Raw genomic sequence first — 21,309 nt, forward strand, 5'->3', positions numbered from 1 at the left:
TACTGTCTCAGCCACCAGGGAGGCCCCATGCTTTCATTAATCAAAGTTTAATTTTTATGATAAATGCTCTACTCATATGATAAAAGAGATATATGTTGTTAGTTTTCACTGAAATATAGTTGATTTACAATTGTGTTAGTTTCAAGTATACAGCAAAGTGATTCAGCCACACACACACACACACACACACACACACACATATTTTTACATTCTCCTCCATCATAAGTTACCACAAGATGTTGAGTGTAGTTCCCTGAGCTACACAGCAGGTCTCTATTGACTGTTCATTTTGTGTACAGTACTATGTGTATTTTAATCCCAAACTCTTGATTTATCCCCTTACCACTATCCTCTTTTGTAACCATAAGTTTGTTTTTTATGTCTGTGACCCTATTTCTGTTTTGTAAGTTCATTTGTATCATTTTTTTTAGATTTCACATATAAGCAATATCATATGATATTGTCGTTTCTCTGACTTCACTTAGTGACATCTCTAGGTCTTATGACAATTTCTAGGTCCGTTCATGTTGCTAGAAATGGCATTATTTCATTTGTGTGTATGTGTGGCTGAGTAATAGTAAGATATTTTAAAAAATAAGTAAAAAATCACCTATCCTTCAAGTTTTCATATTAAATTCTGTCTGTTTAATGGTGCCTTCGCCTCAGTTCCCTCACCCCTAGTAGATTGCATCTCTCGTGGTGCTAGTGATAAAGAACACACTTTTCAATGCAGGAGACATAAGAAATGAGGGTTCAGTCCCTGGGTTGGGAAGATCCCCTGGAGAAGGAAAGGGCAACCCACACCAGTATTCTTGCCTGGAGAATCCCATGGACAGAGGATCCTGGTGAGCTACAGTCCATAGGGTCGCAAAAAGTCGAACACACGCTCTTTAAATACACACAAGCATTTAGCAGTGCCTCAGTTGTGGCCTCAGTCACAGCTTTCTGTTCTTGTCTTTCCATTTTCCCCAAACTTGTTGGGAGACCCTCTGGTGTAGAGACAGTGACTGAGCCCTGTGTGGGTTCCCTCGCTGTGCCCAGCACAGAGCCAAAGAGAGACAAAGCCTTAGCAAATGAACAGAATGTGGAATAAAAAGCTAGAATCATTAGATTCATCCCCTCAGCGATGAGGGCTTGTCTCTGCTGGCAGTGGACTGGCCACACCCTCCCGTCACCGCTGTTCCTCGGCACTAACTGCATTTTCCTTCTCCTGGAGAAGGGGCCCAGACTTCATGAAAACCAAGATCCTAGTGGCTCAGGGAGATTTGCAGTTTCCTGGGACTACAACAGTTTGGCCAGCAGAGGGCAACAGCGAACAAGCAATGACAGGCCAGGACCTATCTGCATAAGCTTCTAGGGCCCCCCACCCTGTTACTCAGACCATCCCAGATGCCTCGCCAGTGGCCCAGCCCTATGCCTAACAATGCTCTCAGCAGCTCTTCTAGGGCTGTCAGGTCAATTTTGATTTGGAAAAGAGCTTTCTCCCTAAAATATTCTGTTACTCCCTCAAACACATACAGTATGCACACACACACTTATACACACGCATGCACACACACACACTTATACACACGCACACACACACACCCCACTCATCAGAGACATCTTCCCAGACACTGAGTACAGCGATTGTACCTGATTTATAAGCCAATCTTCTTTCCTGTGCCCTTCCAGCCTCTTAGCATAACCAGCCCTTGAAAGAGGAAGACAGCATCTTGGCTAGTCAGAAATCAGCAACTCAGAAGGAAACCACTAAATCATTCATTCCACACATGTTCCCTAGCACCCACTGGGGTTCCAGGCCCTGAAGAGAATCCAATCTGGGTTTGCTATTCAAACACAAACAGATGAAAAATGCATGGCATTGAAGCAAAGCAATTTCCCTCCCCCTGAGTTAAGGGAAGTCTTATAAAACCTTTAGCTAAATAACCCACATGCAATTCTTTCAATCATTTGGTTACTCTCTCCCCAGGCCTCTCCAATTTGTTTAAAATAAGGGACCCTTCAAGTAAACACAGTATTCTAATAAAAACCCGATGTCCACAAACCTTCTCTGTTCCCTTCCCCTGACTTGACTTCCTGTGGTTCATTTTTTCCCACTATCCCATGCAGCCAGTCATGAACCAGGCCCTGTGCTAAGCTACTTGGAATACTGAGAAAAGCATTCAGCTCTTAAAGAATGCACAGTTCTCCACAATGTGGGGGGAATTGCCCAAGGAAGAGTTCATACGCTGTGAGGAGACTGGATGATGAGAAGACAAGTCCACAGACTCAGGTGTCTGGATTCTCAGCCCATTGTCCACAGAGATGAGGAGAAGGAACCCCAGGCATCTATTTGATGCCCTTAAAGAAGACTCTCTTATCAACTTTTCATTCCCTGCTGTTTAGTGACGTTCTCAGTGTTAGAAAACCACAAGTTGCAAGGTACGTATGATTCTCTGAAGGTGCACAAAAAAGGATCTCAGGAATATTTAGTCATTTCTCCAAAATCTCTTTAACATGTATCCACAATTTTTTCCCCCCTGAGTAAGAGAAATCCTACCATGAAATGTCATATTGCTCCAACTGATTGCTTCCCTGGTGGCTCAGTGGTAAAGACTGCCTGCCAACGCAGGAGCCTCATGTTCAATCTCTGGTTCAGGAAGATGCCCTGGAGGAGGAAATGGCAGCCCACTCCAGTATTCTTGCTTGGGAAATCCATGGACAGAGAAGCCTGGCGGGCTATAGTCCATGGGGTCGCAAAAGAGTCGGACACGACTGATTGACGAACTCTTTCACATTTAAATGGTTATTATCACCACTTTCCAGGTGGAGGAACCAAGCCCCAGTAGAGTGATGTGCCTCTAGCACCAATGATAGTGCCATCTGACCCCCAGCCCGGGCCATGTACATTTCATCTAGCTGCTTCTGCCACTTACTTTCCCTATCCCACAGGCAAATGTGCCCTCCCTAGCACAGGGCAGTCAGGAAGAAGATATTTTAAAAGCCACACAAAAGAGAAGACTGGGCACACCCCATCCTTCTCTCTTTCCCACACAAGGACTGGATAGCTGTTGAACAGCTCCGTCCTCCAGGGCACACCAGGCGCTAACAAGAGGCCCACCCCCTGGGGGGCTTCTCTCCTCCCCTCCTCCCCCAAATTTACTTCAGGGGATTCACTTGATCTGAAGCCAAAGAAGCTGGCAGGAGAGGAGGCGGCAGAAAGAACAGAGGGACAAGATGCAACAGATGCTCACATCTTGCCACCTCCATTGTTTTATTCTTTTAAACGGGAGAGACATTTGCTTACTGTATGTATTATTATAGCTACATCTCCTTGGGTGCAGGAGACACAGCCCACATCAGGCAAGTCCAGGAAGAAGAGATGTGTTATAAAAATACTCTGAGGAATCCCACAGAAATTCAAGAACAGGAACCAAAGCACAGTTAGGCTTTAGGAAACCTGGAAAGTCACGAGGAATGAAATTTACTCTCTGGGGAGCTGCCTCACGATGTCTGTGCATCCTTTCACACATCTCATCTGTTTCCGACTGACTGGTGTGCTCCTTCTGCTCACTGTCAAGGCTTTTCTCCTTTTTAGTTCTACCTTGCCTGTGACCTTTAATTCTATCCTAAGTCCTGACTATACATGAATTTTCAGATCTGCTCTCATAACTAACTGGCTTCTGTAGCCCTAGTTCTCCCAGTTCAGACTCTCAAGGTAGGGGGATCTTTAATGTAGGTTATTCCTTTGGGTCCCACATCAGCTAACCAGTTTAGCTTCTATTTCTCCAATCAGCTCTGGCCAGGGGCTGAAGTTATGTAGGAGAAAATAGGAATTGCCAATGAGAAACATTTTATTCTTCTTTTCTAGAATTGTTTTAACTATTCTAATTCCTTTGTCTTTCCATAAAAACTTTAGAATAGTTTCATTTATATTTACAAAAATCTTGCTAAGATTGAAAGGAATTATGCTGAACTTGTATGTCACATTTGTGGAGAACTGACATCTTTACAATGCTGATCCTTAAATCTATAGATTTGGTATTTATATCTTTGTTTCTTTTATCAGCATGTAGTAGCTTTCAGCATGTAAGTCCTATATATATTTTATTAGATTTATACTTAAATATTTTCCCTTTTTTTGAGTCATTATTAATGTTATTGTATTTTTATTTGTTTTTATTCTAGTGTATAGAAATAAAATTGATTTTTAATTTTTATTGAAATGGTTTTTATATGTTGACTGTATATCTTACTAAAGTCATCTATTAGTTCTGGAAAATTTTTGGTAATTCTTTGGAATTTTCTTCATAGATTATTATTCCTTCTGCAGTTAGGGACAGTTTTTATTCCTTGCTGTTGGATCTGTATTCCTTTTATTTCCTGTCTTGCTTTATTATGCTGGCTAGAACTTCCAGAACTATGTTAAATGTTGGTAGTGAGAGTGGACATACCTGTTTTGTTCCCAGTCTTAGGGAGGAAATGTTATCTCTTTCCAAAAAGAGTGATGTTAATTATAGGTTTTATGCAGACTTTCTTTATTAAATTGAAAAGATTTCCCTCTTTTTTTTTTTTTACTATTTTTGTCATGAATGAATGTGCTTAATTTTGTCAAATGCTTTTTCTGCATCAATTGATCTGATCATATGATTTTTCTTCTTTAGCCTTTTAATATCATGGAGCACACTGATTAATTTTCTAATACTGAACCAACCTTGCATCCCTGGAATAACCCCACTTGATCATGGTATATACTTACATTTTTTTATATTGCTGATTTCTGTTTGCTAATGTTTTGTTAAGAATTTTTACATCTATATTCATGAGGGGTATTGGTCTGCAGTTTTATTTTTGTACTGTCTTTGTCTGAATTTAGTATCAGGTTAAAATTGGCATCATAGAATGATCTGGAAAATGTTTCTTTCTCTTCTATTTTCTGGAAAAGAAAAAAAAGTGAAAGTCACTCAGTCCTGTCTGACTCTTTGCAACCCCATAAACTATACAGTCCATGGGATTCTTCAGGCCAAAATACTGGAGTGAGTAGCCTTTCCCTTCTCCAGGGGATATTTCCAACCCAGAGATCAAACCCAGGTCTCCCAAATTGCAGGCGGATTCTTCACCAGCTAAGCCACCAGGGAAGCCCAAGAATACTGCAATGGGTAGCCTATCCCTTCTCCAGTGGATCTTCCCGATCCAGGAATTGAACTGGGGTCTCCTGCATTGCAGGTGGATTCTTTACCAACTGAGCTATGAGGGAAGCCCATTTTCTGGAAAAGATTATATAAATTGGTGTTCAGTTCAGTTCAGTCGCTCAGTCATGTCCGACTCTTTGTAACCCCATGAATCGCAACACGCCAGGCCTCCCTGTCCATCACCAACTCCTGGAATTCACTCAAACTCACGTCCATCGAGTCAGTGATGCCATCCAGCCATCTCATCCTCTGTCATCCCCTTCTCCTCCTGCCCCCAATCCCTCCCAGCATCAGAGTCTTTTCCAATGAGTCAACTCGTCGCATGAGGTGGCCAAAGTACTGGAGTTTCAGCTTTAGCATCATTCCTTTCAAAGAAATCCAAGGGACTCTCAAGAGTCTTCTCCAACACCACACTTCAAAAGCATCAATTCTTCGGCATTCAGCTTTCTTCACAGACCAACTTTCACATCCATACATGACTACTGGAAAAACCATAGCCTTGACTAGATGGACCTTAGTCGGCAAAGTAATGTCTCTGCTTTTGAATATGCTATCTAGGTTGGTCATAACTTTTCTTCCAAGGAGTAAGTGTCTTTTAATTCCATGGCTGCAGTCACCATCTGCAGTGATTTTGGAGCCCCCAAAAATAAAGTCTGACACTGTTTCCACTGTTTCCCCATCTATATTGGCAGTCCCCTAAGTAACCGAGACTAACTTTAAAAAGAGCCTCTTGATGAGGGTGAAAGAGGAGCATGAAAAAGCCGGCTTAAAACTCAACCTTCCAAAAAACAAAGATCGTGGCATCTGGTCCCATCACTTCATGGCAAATAGATGGAAAAAAAGTGGGAAAAGTGGCAGATTTTATTTTCTTAAGCTCCCAAATCACTGTGGAGGCTGACTGTAGCCACAAAATTAAAAGACATTTGTTCCTTGAAAGAAAAGCTATGCAAAACCTAGACAGCATATTAAAAAGCAGCAACATCACTTTGCCAACAAATGTCTGTATAGTCAAAGCTATGGGTTTTTTTCTGTAGTTGTATAGAGATGTGAGAGTTGGACCATAAAGAAGGCTGAGCACCAAAGAACTGATGCTTTTGAATTCCAGTGGTGAAGACTCATGACAGTCCCTTGGATAGCAAGATCAAACCAGTCAATCCTAAAGGAAATCAACCCTGAATATCCACTGGAAGGACTGTTGCTGAAACTAAAGTTCCACCTGATGCGAAGAGGTAACTCATTGAAAAGGACCCTGAGGCTGGGAAAGATTGAGGGCAGGAACAGAAGGGGATGACAGAGGATGAGATGGTTGGATGGCATAACTGACTAAATGAACACGAATTTGACCAAATTCTTGGAGACAGTGAAGTACAGGGAAGCCTGGTGTGCTGCAGTCCATGGAGTTGCAAAGAGTTGGACTCAACTTAGTGACTGAACAGCAACAACAAGTTTAAGTTACTGGGCAATTGTTTCCAGAATCTATTGCCTTTCTAAAAATGTGAACATCTTCTGTGATATCTTTCAGTAAGACAGAAATGCTTATAAGCATTTGGTAAGCGTATTCTTAAATATGGTAAGCATATTCTAAAACAATAATATTAATAATGATGATGCCCTGATGTTATTTCCTTGGTATAAATTCTTCTGTCATGACTGATTTCAAGATAGCAAGGTGAGGTCACAGGAGCTGGGATTGGAAGAGATGCATACAGCTGGCCATCTTGAGTGGGAGAGCTGAGCACAAAGACTGCATCGGGGGATGAAGAGGAGCCAGTGGAAGGCAATGGGAAGCGACAAGGTGCTGGCAAACTGGGAGCGTATGCTCTAACTGAACACATTCAAATTCAGATTTTAAAAAAACTGAGCAGGGCAGAAATGGCTTATGGCTCTCTAATTTGTGACTCCAAAACGAAATACATGATCCAGACTCCGTAGTCTAGCCTTTGAAGTTCTTTTTTGTCTGGTTCCTTTCAAGCCTTTCTAGCTTGTTTTTAGTCCTCTGACTTGTTCACCGTAATCTGGCCACATTGAGCTGCTTTTGGTTCCCTGAGCCTGCCTCAGTTATCACACAGATGACCCTCTTTCCTGGGATATTCTTTCCCATCCTATCTTTTTGGAAATTTTTCTTCCTCCCTTAATCCTGGTTATCCTCCTGACCTATGTCAACAATACAGACACAGTGAGTTCTGAGCTCCCACAAAATTATTTGCCAGATTGTGTGCCAGCAAGTACCATACTATGCTGCGTTTCATTTACACATTCTCCTTCCCCACAAGACTGAGAGTTTCTTGAAGATGGAAATTTTGTCTTACTTATTTTTTTTTTATTTTCATCATTTAGGGCAGAGTTTGGCTTATGTAAGGAGCTCAGTAAACACATAAATGTATATATACATGAGTCACTATTAATAATAATTATTATTATTATAAAAGCAAACTCTTGGGTCGAACATGCTGCTGCTAAGTCGCTTCAGTCATGTTCAGCTCTGTGCGACCACATAGACAGCAACCCACCAGGCTCCCCTGTCCCTGGAATTCTCTAGGCAAGAACACTGGAGTGGGTTGCCATTTCCTTCTCCAATGCACGAAAGTGGAACATACTATATGGCAAAAAATTAGTGTAAGCATTGTATATATATTAAATGATTGAATTCTTAAATTAATATCCTTCTTTACATACCCACATTATAAGTGGTAAAATTGAGGCTCAGAGGATGTAAAAGACTTACATACCAAGGTCACATCACTAATAAGTGTTGGAGCTGGGCATTTAGCTGTATCAGACTTTATCCCACCTCTTGGCCTTTCTTGACTCCTCCTAAATTCTTTAGCAGTCTTGGAAAAACAAAAACACTTGCAAGTATGTTTGTGACTGCAGTGACTAAATGCCCTCACTGTCCTGTAATTCAGGTTACTCAGGACCATTAGCTATCTGAATGATGCTGCTGCCAGGGAGGAATTTAGAGAGAAAAGCAACATGTTTAATTAGGTGGTTGTTGATAACACTGACCCAGGATAAGTGGATTCTGGCAACAGAGATGCTTTTGTTGCTGCCAGAGTCTTGCCACCGGTCATTAACATCTTGATAGATTTGAGGCCCTTTTCAGCCTGAGTGCTTTCACCCAAGGATGGAGGAAGTGTCACTGGGCTTTGAGCTGCTTGGAGGCCCAGGGTAATGGAGGCAGGACTCGATGGATGGACCCCACTAGTGTCAGTGAAGTTTCAAGCAGTAGATGTCTCTACCCAAATTAGATGCAAGTCAAGTCCACATTGGATTCTGAGCCCTACCACATGTCAGACATTGTACTAAGTACTAACAGGTGGGCAGAGATGGGTTTGGACAAAGGTGAGCCCTGACTTAAGCAGTGCTTTCCTCAAAATGAACTATATTAAGTTGTAGAAGGTGAGCACAGAGAAGGAAGAGAAAATTATTCTCACTGAATCACTGTGGAAAGGTTTTATGGGCATAGTATCTCTGAAGGACAGGAAAGGTCTGAATGAACAGAAGGGAGAGAGAGCATACCAGACAGAGCAAAGTGGATGAGTACAATCATGAGGCCAGGGCATTGTGTCAGGAACTTTAGGGGATCAGCAGGCAGTTCCATTTGACTGATAGAATTTATTAAGGGGCATAATAATAAATAAAGCTGGAAGGGGAAATTCAGTCTGTGACATGTCCTAAGTGAGAGAGGAGAGCACACAGCACGGTACCAGGGGATGAAGAGGAGCTAGAGTAAGGTTCGTAGCCAGGGTAAGATCTTAAAGAGGCAACAGAAGGGCATGTAGGCAGCGAGAATCCACTGATGTCCTCAGAGCATGACAATGAATGTGACCTAGACTGATGCTTCCCAGAGGTGAATTACAGGAACCAACTGGGAACCCTGCGAAAATGCAGACTCAGGTTCCGAATGACTGGGGTGGCCCTGCATCTCAGCACTGCTAACAAGCTCCTAAGTACTGCTGCTGCTGTTGGGGTGATTTTAAGACCACACTTTGAGTAGCAAAGTCTAGAAGAGACGGACGTATGCAAAAATGAGTGGGGTTGGGTAGGAGATACATTTCAGGTGGTTTATTTGCATTTCGCATTTATTATTCATGAATGAAATGTTCAGCAATCCCTAGTTTCACAGTTTGTTTGTTGTTTGTTTGGTTTGGTTTGCCTTTTATTTTTTAAATTATTAGCAGCAGTGCTTTTCATGACAAAACTAGCTCAGTGCTCTAATTAGACTATGACAAGGTGAAGCACCATTAACCTTAGCCCAACAGCAGTAGCCGCCATTCCCTACAGGTATCTGACTTTTTAGCTGATTCTGGGGGAAAGACTAAATAAGATCAAACGGACAGCACAAGGCCAGAAAGGTATGGAGAGGAAGAGGAAAAGGTCTCGATCCTGCCCAGCGAATCTCAGTCCTCCTGCCTGCTAACAACAGACAGTCAACAAAGAAACAAGACACAGGCCCAAAGATCATTTAACCAGTTTAAACCGTGGTGATGACTGTGTCGGGAAATGAAAAATCACAAAAGGCAGCAAGAGCAGAGTGATGAGAAGACAGCCTGGCCAGGAGAGAGGTCCCGTGAAGCCAGGTCCTCCTGTGACCCTTAATAAGTGGTTGCCTTTAGATAGGTCATTTAATCTTTGGGTTTCTTCATCCATAAAATGAAGCCAATAGCTCCTCCTTGCTTTCTCCCGCAGGTCTGTTTGAGGATCAGATATGAACTCAGGTGTGAAAGCAAACACAGGCACTGCTTTGGAGATCAGTGAACTCAGTGGCACCCTAAACCTAAGAAATGGTTCCTGATCTCCTGGGCCTCAACATTGCTTTGCTCCCAGGACGCCCCCCTCCTCTTTTATATGAACACACACCATGATTATTTCTTCTGGGAAATCATTCTAAATTAAGCAGAAATGCCCTGCACACTTCCACTCACCCCACCAAGCCTAGGAAATTGAGTTGAGTTTATCCATTGAGTTACAATCTGATAAGGGCCACACATGGAATCTGAGCACAAAGGCAAAACAAAGAATATTTTTGCAAAAGGGAGAACAGCATAATGCATTGGAGCCCTTTCTCTGCTACTTTAGAGCTGTGCTAGTCTTTTTAAAATGTTTTTATTAAATATAGTTGATATATAATGCTATGTTAGTTTCAGGTATACAGTAATTCAGTTATGTATACACAGTATGTTTAATAACCTATACTGGATAAGAGTATAAAAATTATATATATATATATATATATATATATATATATATTCCACTATAAGTTATTACAAGATATTGCATATAGTCCCTGTGCTATTCTGAATATTTTATATATATTACTCTTTGATTTCTTCATCTGCAAACTGGAGGTGATGTTTCTACCTAAGACAATTGCTATGAAGATTGAATTAAATGAAGAGTAAATTTTAATCTATGTTATTATATAAATATTACTTATTATTTTTTGTCAAAAACAAATGGAGAATGTCATATATATTTTCATTTCTCTTTCCAACTGTGAAATATTATTCTGACCTACTGCTAAATATCCCTTACTCGGCACTTCAATTTTAAAAGAATAATATAAACCATCACACTTGTGTAGCCATTCACAGTTTAAAAGTAACTGTCTAATACTTTACAAAAATTACATGATAACTGAGAAAAATATGAGGAAAACCTAAGAAAAATTCCATTTAGAGATCATCAAAATTATATAAATTATAGCAATATAATGGCAAGCACATAGAAAGCACTTATCACAAAGTGCAATTTAAGTGCTCAATAAATGTTATCTATTAACATTATAGCAATCATTGACAAAAATGCATGGAGAAGAGCTGGAATGATATATACCAAAAATTAACAGTGGCTGTGCTTCTTTCAAGAGCAGAGGATTTCTAACTGATTAAAAGACTGTACTAAAACAAATTCACTAATTTTTAAAAAAATGGGAAGCCCATTCAAGTTCACCCAGCTACACTGATCATAAGCAGCAGAGTCAGGAATCAAGCCCAAGTTTTCTGATTCCAAATTCAGGACTCTTTTTATGGCACTAGGCTGCTTCCTTGACTTTATCTCATTTTACTGTCTATCTGTCCAACATGGAGAGCTCTATTTGGCTAAAGCCATGGATAAAAAGCTACCTGAGTTTCAGGAGAGATAGGCTATGAAACACGCTGAACATATTTTCCGCGAAGATGAGAGCAAGAGTTACTTGATCCCAGCCACTAGAGGCAAGTCTTCTCATTCAGGAATAAGAGGAATAAGAACAACAACCCCCACCACCACTTCACACTAACGTGTGTGGAGTGAAGATCCCATCTCTTCCCACCTCCCTAAGCACTGCAGTCAAAGACATCTTGAGTACTTTTGACTCAAGAGCCACTTCATTGCCATTGTATCACACTTTTTGAGACTCCATAGAGTGTCAAGTTGTTCTCTTGGGGCTGGCTTAATGGATCACTTCTAAAAGGGTACACACTATTTATTTTTAAAGTTCTTTCCCAAAGGACCAAGAAAGACAGTGCAAGGAGGAGATAAAGTTGAGATAAACATCATCCTGTCTTTATAGCTATACAGGCTTATAAAGTTCCTAAACCGGCTGGGCTAAAAACTTGAGTCTCACTTGGAGTCTCTTTGCTTCATGCTATGCTAAGTCACTTCAGTTGTGTTCAGCTCTTTGTGACCCTATGCACTGTAGCCCGCCAGGCTTGTCTGTCCGTGGATTCTCCAGGCAAGGATACTGGAGTGGGTTGCCATGCCCTCCTACAGGGTAGGAGGTATCTTCCCCACCCAGGGGTCGAACCTATGTCTCTTATGTCTCCTGCACTGGCAGGAGGGCCACCTGGAAAGCCCTTCTTAGGGCATTCTTAATGGTTTCAGCTAACTGGGATCCCGCTGGAGTTGACTGCATCTCATTTTGCTTTTGGTCTCCTTTTGGTCTCTCATCCTCCTTGTATTCTCCACCCAAATGCCTTCTAACCTTTGTTTTTCCAATTCTGCTGAATGATATATTTATATAAATTTAGAACATCACAAAGAAGCTCACTTGAACTAGTAGAAAATGCCTTGACTGGCTTAATGTTATTTCATGCCCTTATTTCATACGTAGATAGACCTTCTGCAACCTTGCAGCCTCTGTCTGGCATTCATCTTTCCTCAGTCACCTGTCCAGACTTCATCCATTCATCAGTGAAAAGATGACTCTTTTGCTGAATTGGATAACAGTTTTTGAATACTGGAAGAATATAATATTTTCTGAGCCTTTTTTGTGTTGTGACAATATCATAGCCACATATACACTTCTAAACTTAAACATCATTAGCATATCCTCAACTACTTTCTTAGGTTTGGACAATTAACAAAACAATAAAATCAAACTCTGATCTCTAGAGCTTGCTTATTTCCATGGTATAATTGTTGCCACCAATTCCAAGCTACCAGCATGACATCACTGAACGTGCAGTTGGTGAAAGATGAGCACACTATCACATATTATTTCCACCACACAAATAGAATAGGTAAAAATAGCCCCAGGTTTCCCAGGTGCCGCTTGTACTAAAGAATCTACCTGCCAATGCAGGAGATGTTAGGGATGTGGGTTTGATCCCTGGGTTGGGAAGATCCCCTGGAGGAGGGCATGGCAAACCACTTCAGGATTCTTGCCTGGGAAATCCCACGGACAGAGGAGCCTGCTGGGCTACAGTCCATGGGGTCACACAGAGTCAGACTCAACTTAGCAACTAAAACCACCACCACCTATACTAACTACCTGGACAGCAAGAAGATCAAACCAGTCAATCCTAAAGGAAACCAACCCTGAATATTCTTTGGAACCACTGATGCTGAAGCTGAAGCTCCAATACTTTGGCCACCTGATGGAAAGGACCAACTCATTGGAAAAGACCCTAATGTTAAGACTGAGAGCAGGAGGAGAAGGGGGAGGCAGAGGATAAGATGTTTGAATGGCATCACCAACACAATGGACATGAAATTGAGCAAACTTAGGGATACAGTGAAGGACGGGGAAGCTTGGTGTGCTGCAGTCCATCAGGTCGCAAAGAATTGGATGTGACTTAGCTATTGAACAATGACAACCTCAGTTCAGTTCAGTTCAGTCGCTCAGTCGTGTCCGACTCTTTGCGACCCCATGAATTGCAGCACACCAGGCCTCCCTGTTCATCACCATCTCCCAGAGTTAACTCAGATTCACGTCCATCTAGTTCGTGATGCCATCCAGCCATCTCATCCTCTGTTGTCCCCTTCTCCTCCTGCCCCCAGTCCCTCCCAGAATCAGAGTCTTTTCCAATGAGTCAACTGTTCACATGAGGTGGCCAAAGTACTGGAGTTTCAGCTTTAGCATCAGTCCTTCCAAAGAAATCCCAGGGTTGATCTCCTTCAGAATGGACTGGTTGGATCTCCTTGCAGTCCAAGAGACTCTCAAGAGTCTTCTCCAACACCACACTTCAAAAGCATCAATTCTTCGGCGCTCAGCCTTCTTCACAGTCCAACTTTCACATCCATACATGACCACAGGAAAAAACATAGCCTTGACTAGAAGGACCTTAGTTGGCAAAGTAATGTCTCTGCTTTTGAATATACTATCTAGGTTGGTCGTAACTTTTCTTCCAAGGAGTAAGCGTCTTTAAATTTCATGGCTGCAGTCACCATCTGCAGTGATTTTGGAGCCCCCAAAAATAAAGTCTGACACTGTTTCTACTGTTTCCCCATCTATTTCCCATGAAGTGATGGGACCAGATGCCATGATCTTCATTTTCTCAATGTTGAGCTTTAAGCCAACTTTTTCATTCTCCTCTTTCACTTTCATCAAGAGGCTTTTTCATCAAGAGTGAAGTTCCTCTTCACTTTCTGCCATAAGGGTGGTGTCATCTGCATATCTGAAGTTATTGATATTTCTTCCAGCAATCTCGATTCCAGCTTGTGTTTCTTCCAGTCCAGCGTTTCTCATGATGTACTCTGCATAGAGGTTAAATAAGCAGGGAGACAATATACAGCCTTGATGTACTCCTTTTCCTATTTGGAACCAGTGTGTTGTTCCATGTCCAGTTCTAACTGTTGCTTCCTGACCTGCATACAGATTTCTCAAGAGGCAGGTTAGGTGGTCTGGTATTCCCATCTCTTTCAGAATTTTCCACAGTTTATTGTGATCCACACAGTCAAAGGCTTTGGTATAGTCAATAAAGCAGAAATAGATGTTTTTCTGGAACTCTCTTGCTTTTTCCATGATCCAGCGGATGTTGGCAATTTGATCTCTGGTTCCTCTGCCTTTTCTAAAACCAGCTTGAACATCAGGGAGTTCACGGTTCACATATTGCTGAAGCCTGGCTTGGAGAATTTTGAGCATTACTCCAAAAAAGATGTCCTTTTCATTATAGGGGACTGGAATGCAAAATTAGGAAGTCAAGAAACACCTGGAGTAACAGGCAAATTTGGCCTTGGAATGCGGAATGAAGCAGGGCAAAGACTAATAGAGTTTTGCCAAGAAAATGTACTGGTCATAGCAAACACCCTCTTCCAACAACACAAGAGAAGACTCTACACATGGACATCACCAGATGGTCAACACCAAAATCAGATTGATTATATTCTATGCAGCCAAAGATGGAAAAGCTCTATACAGTCAACAAAAACAAGACCAGGAGCTGACTGTGGCTCAGATCATGAACTCCTTATTACCAAATTCAGACTTAAATTGAAGTAGGGAAAACCGCTAGACCATTCAGGTATGATCTAAATCAAATCCCTTATGATTATACAGTGGAAGTGAGAAATAGATTTAAGGGCCTAGATCTGATAGATAGAGTGTCTGATGAACTATGGACTGAGGTTCGTGACATTGTACAGGAGACAGGAATCAAGACCATCCCCGTGGAAAAGAAATGCAAAAAAGCAAAATGGCTGTCTGGGGAGGGCTTACAAATAGCTGTGAAAAGAAGAGAGGTAAAAAGCAAAGGAGAAAAGGAAAGATATAAGCATCTGAATGCAGATTTCCAAAGAATAGCAAGAAGAAATAAGAAAGCCTTCTTCAGCAATCAATGCAAAGAAATAGAGGAAAACAACAGAATGGGAAAGACTAGAGATCTCTTCAAGAAAATTAGAGACACCAAGGGAACATTTCATGCAAAGATGGGCTCGATAAAGGACAGAAATGGTCTGGACCTAACAGAAGCAGAAGATATTAAGAAGAGATGGCAAGAATACACAGAAGAACTGTACAAAAAAGATTGTCACAACCCAGATAATCGTGATGATGTGATCACTAATCTAGAGCCAGACATCTTGGAAAGTGAAGTCAAGTAGGCTTTAGAAAGCATCACTACTAACAAATCTAATGGAGGTGATGGAATTCCAGTTGAGCTGTTTCAAATCCTGAAAGATGATGCTGTGAAAGTGCTGCACTCAATATGCCAACAAATTTGGAAAACTCAGCCATGGCCACAGGACTGGAAAAGGTCAGTTTTCATTCTTATTCCAAATAAAGGAAATGCCAAAGAATGCTCAAACTATCGCACAATTGCACTCATCTCACATGCTAGTAAAGCAATGCTCAAAATGACAACCTACAGTACATTAAAAGCGTCTTTACTATTCATGATTCTGAAGATGGAATACTGATTTGAAAGCAGACATTCTTTAAACCACTGATGAGCAACCCAGGATTTCTCATCTCCCCAGAAGAAATTGAAAGTTGATATACACAAAGCTCAGTCATTTTTGTCACATATGAATAAGTGTTATGCTTGAAAAGAGTCTTGTGTGATTGGTAAGGTTGGGGAAATTAGTATATATTGCAGCCCCTGAAACTTATAAGAATGGATGGTCTTATTCCATTAGAAAAACAAGTAAAGGGGACAAGAGTAGCCCCAGGCTCTCACCTTTCTGGGCCTGTGTATTTATACATTTGTTTTGTTTAGTCTTGCTGTTGTTATTTTGGAGGTTTGGTTTTAGTTTGATTATTTTTGCTGGGTTTTCCTTTTTTTTTTTTTTTTGCTGCGCTACAAATGAACAGAAGAGTTAAGTGTGATAAGTCATTCAAAACCTGTATGCATGTCTTTCTTTTGACAAACAACTTCTTATCTTCTTCTTGAACAGTCAGTGTCTGGGACCTCATTCATTTAGTACAGATGCCTGAACATCTTTACAACGGACACCTCTTTCCATTACAAGTAGGCAGTCTGATCAAGCTATAAGGATTAACAGGCAAAGGAAAGTAACTGGCAATGTCTTACTCTGGTAGAAATGTCTGAAATCAGATCTTCTCTTGAAACTTGCTTTTGATGGAGGGTCATGGGAGAAGTAAAAGAATTTTAACCGAGAGGATAACCAAAAAAGAACACAAAATCACCGAGAGGATAACCAAAAAAGAACACAAAATCACTACCATTTAAAAAGGAGAAATGGGTTTCAATGCACACAGGAAGAGAGCCTGACAGCAAATAAGCAAATGTGACTGTGTGAAATTCTACATGCATGGGATATACACAGTATTGTTGTCCTTAATATAAATGGATACCCCAAAATGAAAGCAAAACAGAAAACCAGTTGCTGGAAAGTGCTTTCCAACTCTTTGAGCTTCCTATTAGGTTCAGAGCTAGGTACAAAACTTGAGCCTTGGGGGTAAAACTTCATATTTATCTGAACACTGCTTGGTTCAGCATTCTAGTTAATATTAAAGCAAGCACACAGTTACGGAGATAAGCCTCAACACAGATCACACAATCAGATTTATCTTTGGATAGCCGACATCTACTGGCTATTGTAATCACTAAGCAAAAGTATTCAAACAACTAAAAAAACAGGTCAAATAAAATCAAACAAAATAGGCGCTATTAAAGAAATGAGAGAAATGAGAAAGTCACTCAGTCATGTCTATCTCTTTGTGATCCCATGGAATTCTCTAAGCCAGAATACTGGAGTGGATAGCCTTTCCCTTCTCCAGGGGATCTTCCCAACCCAGGGATTGAACCCAGGTCTCCCACATTGCAGGCAGATTCCTTACTAGCTAAGCCACAAGGGAAACCCATTAAAGAAATAACTGATACTATTACTAATATGCGAGAGTTCACACAAACATCCACCACTGAATCTGAAAGACCACGTTTGTGCATCCTTTCTTATAAATGCGATACATTGTAGAAATGAATTAGTTAAGTGTTTACCTCTGATGTGACCTTCAGAGTTTAAGTAGACATCTATCCTATCCAAGGCAGGCTTTTCATTTGCACAAGTCATACTCTACCCTGCGAATGAGAGGTGGAGAGTGGAAGATAATGATGCTAGAGATGGAGATGGATAGATAGAAATAAAAGCAGAGGCTACAAACAACAACAAAAACTAACTATTGGCTTACCAATACTACTGTGAACAGAGAAAGGACACTGATATGCATTGAAAAGTCATATGTGCTGGGGATTTTGCCAAGAATTTTATGTTATCTCATTTAGTCATCCTAACACCTCATCAAGTATATCTCATTATCTCTAATTTATATATTAAGACACTGCTGCTGCTGCTGCTGCTGCTGCTGCTGCTGCTGTGTCACTTCAGTCGTGTCCGACTCTGTGCAACCCCATAGACAGCAGCCCACCAGGCTCCCCCGTCCCTGGAATTCTCCAGGCAAAAACACTGGAGTGGGTTGCCATTTCCTTCTCCAATGCATGAAAGTGAAAAGTGAAAGTGAAGTCGCTCAGTCCAGTCCGACTCTTCACCATCCCATGGACTGCAGCTCACCAGGCTCCTCCATCCATGGGATTTTCCAGGCAAGAGTACTGGAGTGGGGTGCCATTGCCTTCTCTGATATTAAGACACAAATGCTCAGAAATTGTCAGGTTGGTTTTCAAAATTCATTTTAATTCAAATATTGGAACCCATTTGAAACAATGATATCATGTGATGGTCAGACAGATGGAAACAAGCTATTTGGTTCTGCATTTCATTGATTATGGGATTTATTCTGCTTGCCTGGATGATTAAACATTCCAGAGTTGCCCTCCTAAAACTTAATCAAAGAAGATGTCCCACCCAGAGGTGAAAGACTAAATGATTCTTTATTCAAGGTATAGAAGTTACTGAACTTTTCTGTTGAAACCTCTGGAGATCATATTACCAAGAAAACTTACTGAACTCTAAAGTGGAATTCTAACTGCATTCTCCTCTTAATATTATGGATTCTGCAGAAGAAAAGACATGCCTCTTGCCCTTATTATGAGTATATTTTACCTATTATTGTAAAGACCATGACATTCTTAATATTTGCCTGGTGGGTTAAGTAAAGGTCACATAGACACTAGAGTTTTGGGGGAGGACAGAAAGGTAACCATCTCCATGGTGTCTTTTGCAATGAAAACCCCTGTAGCTAACATTAAAACTTGAGAGTGAATAGAGCAGTCAATAAACTGACAAGGATGTAAGTGTCAGATTTGGTTTTTATCCTAACTCTGAACAGGGGGCCTGTCTTTTTTTGGCAGTGGTGGGGAAGGGGTTATATTTATTTATTTTTAAATTTTTATTTTATGTTGGCATATAGCTGATTAACAATGTTGTGCTGGTTTCAGATGTATGGTAAAGTGGCTCAGGTATACATATACATGTATCTTCTTTTTCAGCTTCTTTTTTTCTCATTTAGGTTATTACAGAGTATTGAGCGGAATTCCCTATGCTATACAGTAGGTCCTTGTTGGTTATCTATTTTAACATAGTAGTGTGTACATGCCAATCCCAATCTCCCAGTCTATCCCTTTCTATCAGGTGGCCTGTCTTTATCTTACATGATTTTTCCTAGTTTTTTGCTCAAAATTCACATTATATATGTTGACCTCATCCATCCTCTTTCCCAACCCTCCTTTCCACTGTATCCAGAGTAGGCTGGTTAGTAGCGTGGCATGATTGGTGAGAGAGTGCTTACAAGAGACAGAGATTGGAACCAGCGAGCTCAGTTAAGAGGCTAATGCAATGGTCCTTGTGAGAAATGGCCATGCCCTGAGTTAAGGTAATTGCAATGATAGTTGAGAGAAGCAACTCGCCTGGAAAACAGCTGTAGAAGTCAAACTTGGTCATAACATCAGCCATGGGGCACCACAAGACTTTACTCTCTAATAGGAGAGTAATTGATGATCTCTCTGTAACCAGAAGAAATTCTTCCAGAAATTCTGGCCATCTATTCTATTATGGTATTGTCAAACCAAAGGCTAGATTTCCATTGCCCTTCACTTAGTCATAATTACTCACTCTGTCAAGAGCCAGAAGCCTTGAATTGTCTCTCCAGAAGTCTTGGTAATATGGCCTTTCAAGTCTTCTATGGCAGTCTCAATGGCCCCTGGCTGAGTAGGAAGAAGAAAATACCTAGTTTAGAGAAGACTGAGTCCCCTTCATTGCTTATGACCAGTTACTACATCCCAGCAACTCCTCCAGAAAGTTGACCAGGAAAGATAGTTCTTGGAGTAGCCTGTTGGTTGTTGGCACTGCCTGCCAGAGAGCTTAGTCTTGAATTCTGGTATTTACTAAGCTGCTCTCCTTGCACGAGACAAAAGGGATCCAGGTCCTATAAGCCTTTCATAATCTTACCCTCACTTGTTCAGAGAAATTAGGATTGCTGTTTTCAGAGGGCCAGTTTTTCTGATAAACAAATATGTTTATAATGAAATTCAATGCATTTAGCAATATCTGCTTTTTTCTTAATCAAACTTTTCTCTCTTCAAACAGTACATGGCAGTAAAACATTAAAAAAAAAAAAAACCCAACCTCCCAATGTTCTGACTGAAATTCTGGTTCTGGGAAATGAACTTTTTTGTCTCCTTACCTCTCTTTCTTCACCATTCTCCAAGCAGGTATTCCTACTATGAGCCTTCCTCTAGTTTAAAAATCGATTGACGTTCCTTAACAAGAAATTCACTTTCCTAGTGGCTGAGCAGTAAAGAAGCCTCTTTCTAATGCAGGAGACATAGATTCAATCCCTGGGTCCAGAAGATCCCCTGGAGAAGGAAATGGCAACCCACTCGCGTATTCTTGCCTGGGAAATCCCATGGACAGAGGAGCCTGGTTGGGGAGGGTGTGGGGGTGGGGACGGCACTGTAGTAGTCCATGGAGTCATAAAGAGCTGGACGCAACTTAGTGGCTAAAGAAGAAATTCATAGACCCTCAAGCTTAGTGATTCTTAAACTTCAGTGCACAGGAGAATCACCTAAAATGTGTTTTTAAAACACAGATTTCTGGGCACTGTCCCCAGAGATTCTGATTCAGTAGTTCCGAGGTGGGTCTGAGAATTTTCATTTCTATCAGTTTCCTGGGTGATGATATTGGTGTGGGACTCTACCGTAAGAGCCATTGTTCTCTAGGCAGTCACTCCCAGCCTTTGTTACTCATCAGAATCGCCAGGGGAGCTTTGGGAAATTCTAATGCCGAGGCTGTACACCAGGCCAATTATATCAGATACTCAGTGGGTGGGATCCGCATAACAGCACCTCAGGATTTTCAAAAGCATCTCGGGTAACTCCAGCGTATAGAACCACTACAGCTCAGGGCTCATCAATTATAAGCCATTTCATTTTATAGGTGGGGAAACAGGGGTCTGCATATGGAAGTAACTTGTGAAGTTCCCCCAGCTAAGAGGTGACAGACACAAGACAGGAAACCTAGACATTCCACCTCCAGGCGTACAACACAGTGCTGACCTCATGCCCAAGCCTGGAACAAGCATGTTACATGCTCTCGTGTAGTCTCTGTGTAATAGGGATTTACACTAAACACCTAATCGTCCACAAATATTAGCACTCCTAATCCTCCTAGTTTGAGACCGTTCCTAAAAGGAAACAGGGACACTAGCCTGGCCAAGACCCATTCAAATATATTTTTCTCCCAGAGGTGAGTGAGTTGTAGGATTTGGGGTTGCTTGTTTTCTCAGTCTTTGATAAAAGGCTTTGAAAAATGTTGACCATAGAGTCCATTGGTTAAGAAAAATCTTACATGAGTCCACATGTAAAATATAGGAAAAGAAGTGAAGAATCCGCCCGCAATGTGGGAGACCTGAGTTCGATCCCTGGGTTGAGAAGATCCCCTGGAGAAGGGAAAGGCTACGCATTCCAGTATTTTGGCTTGGGAAATTCCATGGACTGTATAATCCATGAGGTTGCAAAGA

The 21,309-nt window shown here is 41.2% G+C and overlaps 1 protein-coding gene across 3 annotated transcripts in view; it reads right to left on the minus strand.

Moving 5' to 3' along the window:
* Nucleotides 1-21,309, minus strand: part of TPRG1 (tumor protein p63 regulated 1) — a 358,974-nt gene that overhangs the window by 92,866 nt on the left and 244,799 nt on the right. For all 3 annotated transcript variants that reach the window (XM_069558084.1, XM_069558094.1, XM_069558103.1), the window contains one exon: nt 19,404-19,495. In XM_069558084.1, coding sequence (XP_069414185.1) covers nt 19,404-19,495 — 92 coding nt within the window. The remainder of the gene's footprint in view (nt 1-19,403; nt 19,496-21,309) is intronic.

The sequence above is a fragment of the Ovis canadensis genome, chromosome 1 (genome assembly GCF_042477335.2).
Source record: "Ovis canadensis isolate MfBH-ARS-UI-01 breed Bighorn chromosome 1, ARS-UI_OviCan_v2, whole genome shotgun sequence".
Classification (NCBI taxonomy): domain Eukaryota; kingdom Metazoa; phylum Chordata; class Mammalia; order Artiodactyla; family Bovidae; genus Ovis; species Ovis canadensis.